General features: G+C 47.8%; 1 protein-coding gene across 1 annotated transcript in view; it reads left to right on the forward strand.

The window, feature by feature from the left end:
* Nucleotides 1-8,264, forward strand: part of LOC104528619 (myocardin-related transcription factor B-like) — a gene marked incomplete at both ends in the record, with an annotated part of 12,165 nt that extends 3,901 nt beyond the window's left edge. Inside the window, 3 exons of the mRNA XM_010172674.1 lie at nt 1,178-1,233; nt 5,766-5,841; nt 8,103-8,264. Coding sequence (XP_010170976.1) covers nt 1,178-1,233; nt 5,766-5,841; nt 8,103-8,264 — 294 coding nt within the window. The remainder of the gene's footprint in view (nt 1-1,177; nt 1,234-5,765; nt 5,842-8,102) is intronic.
* Nucleotides 8,265-10,343: the final 2,079 nt, after the last annotated feature.

Genomic DNA, 10,343 nt, shown 5'->3' on the forward strand with positions numbered 1-10,343 from the left:
TACTGGATGTTACAGGGGTTGCCCTAAGTGTTGCCTACCAAAAGCCAATTCAGAAGGTCCCCACACATTTCCCAGCTGCCCCCAGTCTTCTCTTTATCCTCTTCTAGACTGATGGAGGATAACATGTCCTCTGTGAAAATAATTTCTGTCCTTATTGGATCCCATTCAGAAGATGGAAAGGGAATTCCTGTTGCCAAACAAAATGGTAGCAGACTGGTTTTATGGGTCAGGACACCTTCCCCTTCCCTGTCCCAATGGCAACAGTTAGTTTTGCCTGCTTACATAGCCAGAAAATCATTTTTGTTGGATCTAAGAAATATTAACCCCTTCATCATGCAAATTCTGCTCCGATTTCTACTGAACCAGAGTGAACAAGGAAATGTGCAAGGTTCTCTGTTACTCCAGTACAGACTGCTCTGTGGCACTGGTGTTGCCTGCTCCAAGAGCCGGGGACCATTGGCCTTTTTTTGGGAGCCCCTCTGGGTTAATCCTCCTGGGTGTTATGAGATGCTAAGGGCACAGTCTGCTACCTGGTACCTGGCTGGACAGCTGCCTGCCCAGAGAGGCCCTATGTCACACAGATGCTTCTGGGCAGGGGACAGGACAAATGTCCAGTGAGAGATGGAGGGGTAGTCTGGGACAGCAGAGTGACAAAGGACCATAGCTCCAGGGCCTTGCCTTGAAATATCCTCACTGGAGGCTGTGCCCACATGACCCCACGAGGAAAGGCAGGTCTTTTCAATTTTCCTACTGGTCTCAAGCCTCAGTCATCTTCAGGTTTTACTTACAGGTGAGGTCCCCTCTCATGTTGTTGCTCTTCCCAGATATGTCTCCTGGGGCTGTGGTGCCTTCCACAACCTGCAGGAAGCACTCCAGGGAAAAGCCACATCTGCTCTCTGATGTGTCCCACAGAGCACTAAGTTTCCCAGCCTGCACCCCCTCCCTGCCCATGTGCCTCCTGCACTTCCCGTGCTCTCCATCCCCGCTGCTCTCTTGCCATGGACTGGCTGAGAGCACGGGATTTCCCAGAGCTTTCCTGAGTTATTTTTACTCAGTGCAATAAAGAGAACGGCTAGTTTGTGTTGCTATTTTTATAGCACTCATTAAAAGGCTGTTGCTGAATATCCTGCTTGCTTCCACTCCTGTGCTGACCGCTCCTCTTTCTTTCCTGTTGCAGCACTGAAAAGCCCATCCACATTCCATGAACAGCGAAAAAGTCTGGAGCGAGCCAAGGTAACTCCTGCAGTCATCCCAATAAGGGAACACGTGGGCTTGCTTTGCATGAATTGCAGGGTTTGAAAGCACCTTATACCACTGTCCCCTCCTCTGGCATCCTCCATTCAGGCCCTGCAGCCAAGGATGAGGGTCAGGGCATCTCCTCTGCTTCCAGACAGGGTGGGGCCAAGCCAGGGTTCACAAATGCTCTGCAGCACCCTTCTCCAAGCAGGGGAGGTTTAAAAGGGTAGAGGGGCCACCTGTGCCCTGAGCTATGGGGTTTCACAAGGGTCCCTGGCTGTGGCCAGAGTGTAGTTCAGCATGGCACTGGCAGTCCCTCCAGTAAATGGCCAACCACCTGAAGTGCTGTTTTCCTTTCTGGGCCAGGTCCACAGCCCGCTCCTCACTGTGCTGGCTGCTCTCCACTCCTGCTCAAGTCAGTGGGGTTAGAGTAGAGCCAGCACCAAACAGGACTGACCCAGCCTAACTATTTAGCCAATGTGCAGGAGGAATGCAGATGCCCTTTGTCACCTGGAGCGAGTCCCTAGGGAGCTCACACTTGTCATCAGACAGGAGCCTGGCTTTCAGCTCAGCAGTGCAGCTCGGCCATTACAACACAGAGCACCCACGGGGCTAAGTGGGCCAGGCTCCCACCAGCCCCATTCTCTAATTAGACTCAGGCTCCCCTAAATATTGCTGAAGGAAGAGATAAGATAAGGAGCCATTTCCAGAACACATTGAAACTCTGTGATGCAATCACTTTTTGGGAAATGACACTCAGTCTTGACCAAACTGGAGGGATGTCTATGGAAAAGGGAACATCAGTCATGGAGGTTTTGCTTGAACACAAGAGTTTGTTCCATTAATCTGCAAAACATGCTTGCAGTCACACGGAAAAGCACCTTTGCAAGGAAGAATGATTATGAAATTTGGATAAGTGCTCTTCTAAACTTAAACACACTCCAAATCGCTTGCCCTGAGTCTCCTGTGGTAATAAACAGCTAGCATAAGAAACACAATATGACCCTGAAAAATTAGTATGTTTACAAAATTTCAAGCCATCCAAAGTATCCTTGAAGTGTCATATATTTTACAGTTTAAGTATACATTCGTGTCTCTTTGTCTTTCTCTTCCAAGGCTTTCACTGGCTACTTGCCTGGGGAAAAGGGAAGGATGGTCTAGTCTATCCCAAACTGCATGCGTTTTTAGAGCACGCTAATGAAGATGCTAATGAGCACAGTCCATTACAAACATATATTCCTGTGCAAGGATGCCCTGCCTAGAGCTGTGACAGGGAAGCTACAGCGGCTGTTTCTGGATAATTACTCAATGGCATTTGTTGTTTAGCTGATATTCCTCCAAACTGATGTTCTGCAAAGAGAGAAAGCAGATAACAATAACCACTTTCATGTGTTTTAAAAGCTCTTTTGCTTCAGCTGATGCTAAAAAAAGCCACATCTGAGATCTTTCTCCACCATTTGCACGCCAGGGACACAAATGCAGCTTATAAAGAGCAAAGGTGAAAAGGAACTAAAATCACAGCAGAAAGTCAGGCTAAGGCAGTGTGTATGCTGAGTTCAACATGAACAATACCACATCTGTAGGACAGCAATTCAAGCTTAGTCCAAGTCAGGACCTGATCTGAGGGTTATCTGGAAATGCATTAGGTGAATTTAATTGCACTCAGGTGCAGACACCAGCTTGCTCTGACCTGCCACAAGAACCAGGCAAACCTATACATGGTCCAAACAAGGGACTGCGTTGGTGAAAATAAGCTGGGGAAAAAAATATGGAGGGAAGGGTAAGAAATTGTGAGGAATCCAGTAAATAAAAAGTCTACTATTTGTTTAAATATGTCACTGGCTATGTTAGAGGCTGGCATCAGGCCAGTGAAGCAGACTTTGAAGTCAATGTCCTATAACAGATTGCTGGATTGGAGGACAGAGGGCAGGCTGACTTTCCTGAGGCAGCCTGGCCCAGCAGGGCCTTAGCACTGACTCCCAGCAGCCCAGCAAGTGTGGCAGGGAGGGACAGTGGGGGAGAGCCAGCGTGGCTCTGCCCCAGAGCAGAACAGCCCCACCTGGGTCATTCCTGACAGATGTGTGACCACCGACAGACATCCCACCTGCTAGCAACCTGCTCCAGTGCTCTCCTACCTGTGCTGTTGCCAAGTGTCCCCTGATTACCAGCCCAAGCCTTTCTGTTGCAGTTTAAGTCCATTATTTTTTCTCCTACACACATGCATGTGCACAACTGTTTTTCTTTTTTCTTGTAGCACTTTTAAAAAGTATTTTGCATTCTGTTTCCCTTTATCCATCTCACCTCTGGACTGTCCAACCCCCTTTCCCTTCAGCCTCTCCTCACTGATCCCATCTCTGGCTCAGTAATGATTTCTGTAGCTGTCCTCCAGACCCTTCCCCATGGACCATTTCAGATGCAGGCAGGGTACAGAACAGGGCCTTGTTATTCCTAGGGTCCATCTGACATTCTTCATTGTGTCTCCTAGAAATCTGCCCACTGATGTGCGGATGTGGTTCAGCTACTGATCACTAGATTCTTCAGAGCCTTTCATATTTTTTCTGAGTTTATGCAGTAACTAATTTCTGCCCCAGGCCACTGTCCAGTGACCACTACAGAAGCATCTCTGGTAGATTAGGTCTTCATCCACCCCAGTGCTTAATCAGCTGGCTTAGCTGTGGCTAACTGTGACCTGAATCCAGTCTTTTCCAAATGTCCTTCTTTAAATTGTACCAAATGTATTTCAGATCATTTCTTCAATTACTCCAAATCATGTTGCATTGCAATCTGTAAGCTGATAGCCTTCAATGATTCCAAGTTAAGGAGTATGTCTTCTATCATCCAAGGCATTAATGAATATATTGACTAGAAGGACTCTGAACCATTCCTAATTCCTCTGGTGACCAACAGCTATGCTCCTTTTTTATCTTAGTCTTATCCAGATCAAATTTCTCTGGCTTGCATATGAGAAAGCCAGGTGAGATAATGTCAAAACAGGCTTAAAGTCAAGGTACATTACATTCCTTGTTTATTCCCGTAACAGAAACCTGTCATCCCTCCACAGAAGGAAATTAGGTTGGTGTGATGTGGTTTGTTCTCGATTAATCCATCCTGGCTGTTACTCAACTCCTTGCTATCTTCAAAATCCATTTGTATAGATTGTTTAATTACTTAGTCCAATATCTTCCTGACTGGTTTATCATTTCCTGGTTTCTTCTCTCCATCTCTTTTAAAGCAGGAAATTATGCTCTCCCTTGCCCAGTTTCCTGGAGAGCCACAGATAGTTGCTGTTACTCTAGCCTTGTGTATCTCAAAGTGTTTGGGAACATTTAACTCATCTGAATATTCTCCAACCTATTCTCCAACCTGATAACTGGAGCTTCTTCCCTTCTGTTGCTGAAGGTTCTTGGCTTAGTCATCTGATTGATAAATAGCCATTTATGTTTTTAGTGAAGATGGTTTAAAAAGGCATTAAATCCTGTAGCCATCTCAACAGCATCCACAATTATTTCTCCTGTTTATGGAAGACAGACAGCACTTTGCATTGTCTTCTCCTGGCTTCAGAAGTGCTTATAAAATCTTTTTCTCATGATCTTGTACACTTTGTACTGTGGGTTTTCCAGTTTTGCTCCAGCTGTTTGTGCTGTTCTTTTATATTTATCGTTAAGAGTTTAACCTCTTTGAACTATGTACATTTTTTGTACTATTTCTTCTCGCATGTCAGCTTAGCAAGACAACTTATAATTTGTCTAAGTTGTACTCTAGCTTTTCTTCACCAGAGGGATAAGCTTATATTTGTATTCTTGAAATCAGCTGCCCTCAACACAGGCTTTCCTGGCCCTAATAGAAGGTGTTGTTGTACCTCCGTGTGCCTTTCTGTTCCTAAAGCCATGAGGAAGTCAGCACAAAGCTCCAGTACCATGTTCATCACAAGCCCAGCTGCAGTGAACTGCAAAGTAGGTCTTCGCAGCCTCACATTGTAACTGGGGTGAGGAACCACAGAGCACAGGAGCTGCAGGACTGCAGGAAGGCTGAGACTCACAGCTGACCTGGGTGGAGAGTCTGGGTGTCTTCAGGACTTGCTCAGCCTTTTATCTCACACCAGAGTGCCACGCTTCCCAGAGAAGCCACTGCTAACAGTACACTCTGGAGCTGCCTTTGTGTAGCTCTCAAAGGCGACATGGTTTGCTAAGCTGGGAGCAGATCCACCACTCCTTGTGAATAGGTCTCATCCTTCCCACAAACTCTCACAATACTTCAGGAGTCAGAAGCCCAACGGAAGTTGGAAAGGACACAGGTTAGGAGTGGAGACAGTGAACAGTCAGCAGCTCCAGTGCACATTGTTTCCTTTCTGAAGAACTTCCACCCAAGAACAAGCCAGTATCTGAGTGGGAAAAAAATGCCATTTAGGATCTCACTCAACCCAGCTTGTAATAAATCCAAAAGAACCATGGGATGGAACAGGAACAGACACTCTCTGTACATTATTGCTGCTCTAGGCAGGTAACACTCTCTGCATTTGTGTTCTGCAGACTGAAGATTATCTCAAGCACAAGATCAGAAGCAGGCCTGAGCGATCAGACCTGGTCAATATGCACATTTTACAAGGTAAGACTGTCTGAGCATCTCCCACATACTCCTTGTGTCTCCTGCCTTGTGACTTACATGTCTCCTGCCCCACCTGGGTTCCTTTCAGGACTCTCATCACAACTAACTTTGCCCCAGCTGCTCATGAGAGGCAGATCCAAACGGGACACATCTTGCACAGAATCCAGTCCAGACCTGGTCTTCAGGAGGCAGGACACACATTTATTCCCTGAGAGAAGCAGACTCAAGGCTATCTAATCTTTGTGTCACCTCTGTCAGGGACCAGTCCAAGATGCTCTAGAGGACAGTGGGGTAGAGAACAGCTGTGAGAGAGGACTCTGTTAGACAGAAGTGCTGAGGGCTGATCCTCATAACAAACATATCCTGGGCACTTGTTTTCCAGGGCATGGAAATTCCTGCAGCAGGTGGTTGCAATATCCTCCCAAATCTGGACATCTTTTGTTTTGCCTGAATTCTGGATATTTTATGACACAATTCATGGCGAGGCAGTTGATGACCCAAGCACAGCCATATGAAAAGGGTGAGCCCTGCTATCAGTCTGTGAGCCACAGCAGCTCCCCTCTCCTGCCCTGGTGTCCCCTCCCAGCACAGCTCTGCTGCATCCCATCACAGACAGCAGAACACTGTGGACTCCCTCGTTATCTCCAGAGATAACAAGTTCCTTAGAGACAGGGAGGATGTGCAGCCTCTCTCCTTGAGTCCCGTTAGTCCCCTTGAAGAAGCAGATCACTCCCTGGCAACTGTAAATGCTGGTCTTTGCTCTCAGCATGGATGAAATCCATATTTCTTTTTCCTCTGGCATGCAGGAGGGCTGAGCCAGAGGCCCATGCTAGATCATTGCCCCTGCCTCACTTTTCTCTTAGATCTCCATCCCTGAAATGAGCCAGCACCATTGCTCACTCAACAGGTGGAAAGTGTCTTACCCTTAGGTTAAATAATAGAAGCAATAGAGGCTGGAGTTGGGGCCCAGGAGCTGTAAAGCCAATGTGGAGGCAGCTGCAGTCACCATGCATGGACAGGACCAGCGAGACACAGCTGGAGGAGAGGTGGAGCAGAGATTGCCTGGCTGCCATTGAACAAGCTGGCTGTGCTGCCTCACACTCACCTGTCAGCCAGAGCTCTGCTCACACCTCTGGCCGTCATGCTCTGCATTTCACAGAGGTGTGCCCTGGCATATCATGGACTTACATGTCCATATGTTTCATAACAGGACCTAGAGATAATTGAAATCGGCCATCTGAGACACCTTCTACCATCTAAGTAGTACCTTGCAGGCACACCTTCTGTTACTGTTCAACTCAAAGAACTCATGTGTGCTCACTGTCCTGAACAGTCTGAGACCAGCAGTGATCCTAGACCAGCTCTCCTGACCTCCTGCAGAGCATTTTTCCCTGGTATCAAGCCCTGTAGCTTGTATTGCCTACAGCATCTCTTCTAGAAGAATGTCCAGTCTTTGAACGTAGCACAACCTAGATGCAACCCTTCTTACTTTAGACCTCCAAGGGTATAGACATGGTCTAGTTTAGAATCCAGACTCCTTCACTATTGACACCTGTGCCAGCAGAGGAGCCAGGTCACCTTTGTTCAGGAAATCACCACTTTCTGTTGTAAGTGGTCGCTCTTCTGTCACCTCTCAATAACAGGGAACTTCTCAGCTGAGTCCAGTAGGGCTGTAGCTTCCAGATCTAGCTGCCTTTGTTATGCTCCTCTCCACCAGCTTGCTTTTCCCCTGAAGGCCTGGAGCACTGTAGTCATGCCACTTCCAAATGTCCGCTTTTGATCTTCCAGTGTCAGTCTACTTCAGTTCTCAAACATTGTTAATGGTTCTTTTCTCCAACTGTTCCCCAGGAGTAGGGAACAAAAGGGCCAGTGGGCTCCTGGCAGGTGGAAGCTGGAGTCCACTTTGGCCTTCATGTTAGTCGCCATTTGTTGATGAAGTTTTCATTGCAGATCATTCCTTGGCCTTGGAGATGGTGCTCCAGCTTCAGGCTGGGCTTGCAAGCCTAGGCTAGTAAACAGAAGCTCCTACTTGGAAATGGAGAAGCTGGATATAAAGCTCAGAGAGGGACCCATATCCCAAACCCTACCAGCCTCACCTAATCCAGCATCCTGCTTCCCAACCCCAGAGCAGCTCCTGCTGTGCACTGTGCCACGCTTAGGCTTTGGCTGCAGCCCTGAAAGGCTGTGCCAATGGGGGAGCACGTTCTCGCCAAGCACTGTGGTCCTGGTCCTGAACTGATGCCTTTCATTTGGCGTTTTAGACTCAGCTGCAGAGGGGTCCATTCAGTCTACTCAGATGAAGCTGAAAAGAGCCCGACTGGCAGATGATCTCAATGAAAAGATTGCTCTCAGGCCAGGTCCTTTGGAACTGGTGGAGAAGAATATTCTTCCTGTTGACTCAGCTGTGAAAGAGGCCATAAAAGGTAGTGGAAGTGAATGTGCATGTTGTGTTGTGTGCATGGCACGGGGCAGGGGCTCCAAGGCTACGAGGTCGTACCACAGCGACTGCAGGAAGTGACCAACCTGGAGTTAAGAGCTGCATTTGTTGCTTACACTTCATTATTTTCACAGTAAGCAGCCCAGGTCAGCACAACCTGTGGTTTTTATCCAGGCCTGTGAAAAGAGAGTTCTTAGGAGTAATGACCATGGAAACACGCACAGTTGTCCAGCCATGTCTCCTCAGAAAAAACCTCCCTTCACAAACCACTTCCTTCCCCAAGGCTTTGAGATACTGCTGGAGACAGGACAATCCTTCATCCCTCACGCGGGAGAGGACACAGCTCACGGGTTGTGAGGCCAGCCTGGGTTCTCCCACGTGTGCCCTGGCAAGCTTTTACATCCCAACAGGTGGAGGTGAAGTGGACCCAGTTCAGACAGGCTCCTTTTTTTCCACTGATGCTAGTGGCAAGCAAGTCCCAACACAGTAGGATGCTGCAAGGCTGGGAAAGCAAAATCATCCATAGGGTGCTTGACTGCTGGGAAACACGAGGAGGAGCCTGCACCCCAAAGCAGGGTGCACTCCCACTAACCAGTATAGAGCACTTGGCTGAAGCTTGGTTTTACTCCATCACCTGCCTCCAGGTGGAGGAGGGACGCAGAATCCTCCGCAATTATTTGCCCCACGCTGCTGGTGCGGGAGCCGACACAAAGCAAAAAGGTGACTCGGCTTTTTGACTCGGTCCCCAGTGCCAGGACAGGGAAGTCCAAAAAAAGAGAAAGGAGCAGGAAAGTCGGCAGGGTCCTGCAGTGCTAGGACAGCAGCCCATATTTTGGAAGCCTGGGGCTATCTGCACATGTCCAAAATGGCCCTCAGGTCTCAAGTGAGGCACTGAGAGATGCTCTGCCCCCTGGGAACTCCTTGTTCTGTTGCTCCTGGTTCCTATTTCCATTGGCATAATCCCATGTTAAGAGCCTGTTCTGGGGCTCAGAGTAAGCTGGGGACAGTGGCAGGGCTCTGGGACAGGAGGGGAATTGAATTACAAGCGTGATGCCGACAGTGGGAATTGAAACAGGAAGCACTTTGACTTTTGTTTCATCTCAGAAACCAGCGTAAATTTCATGAAATATTCCAGGCTCAAACCCGCTCCGTCCTACCCTGCAATTCTCCCTGCTCTTGGCTTTCCCGCTGTGAAGTGCATGTGGCATTTGTACAGCAGCTTCTCCAGACCCGTCCTTGAGCTGCTCCTTTTCCAGCGTTTCACAGCTCTTGCCTTTGAAGGTGAAATGTTCCAGGACTCTGCCTGAAGAGGAATTTTTAAGGAGAGTTTAAGTAAAATCTCCCCAGACACTTATTGAAGGAGAGAAGAGTGGAAAATAAAAGTTTTTAAAAATCCCCCCTTTATAAACATTCAAGACAGTTTGAGCATGACTTTATCCACTGGAGCTGAGGCCTGGAGGCTGGGCAATTGTGCTTGAAGTTTGAACAGAGTTTCTCTCCAGCTGCCTTGTTAGGAGCTTGTGGTAAACAGAGATTTATGGGACGAAATTGTTAAAAACAAAAAGTCTGGCTTAAAACAATTCCTTCCATTTTAAATTTCTCCCTTTTGCAATGCCCTTCTATCACATTGCTGGGGAAAAATGTGTCCTGTAAGCCAGTTTTATCCCATTTAAGTTGAAACACAAAGTGCATTAGGGTCAAACAACAAGTTACTTGGTACTGTTGGGAGATGCCATGAGAAGGAAGTGGTGCACCTGCCCCAGGAACGGAGGTTTCTGCAGAATAAACCCCCAGGCTGGAGGATCCTCAAGCTTGTGGTGCTCACGGTTTGGGGCAAAGGGCTGAACACAGAGCAGAGATGAGCACTGGCACTTCTGAAAGTTAAGCCTTTTGTTTTTGCAATACCAGAAAGATGACAGGGTTTAAAATCATTTTACTTTAACCTTGGAATCTCAACTGTTTATACAGTGGAAAGTTCAGCTGACGTGTTCCTCTAATCACCTCCGGCAGGGTGAGCAGAAAGTGCCAGACCCCAACCGAAAGCCCGAACGTCCCAGTGACAGGC

The sequence above is a fragment of the Antrostomus carolinensis genome, unplaced genomic scaffold (assembly GCF_000700745.2).
Source record: "Antrostomus carolinensis isolate BGI_N321 unplaced genomic scaffold, ASM70074v2 scaffold17697, whole genome shotgun sequence".
NCBI classification, from domain to species: Eukaryota; Metazoa; Chordata; class Aves; order Caprimulgiformes; family Caprimulgidae; genus Antrostomus; species Antrostomus carolinensis.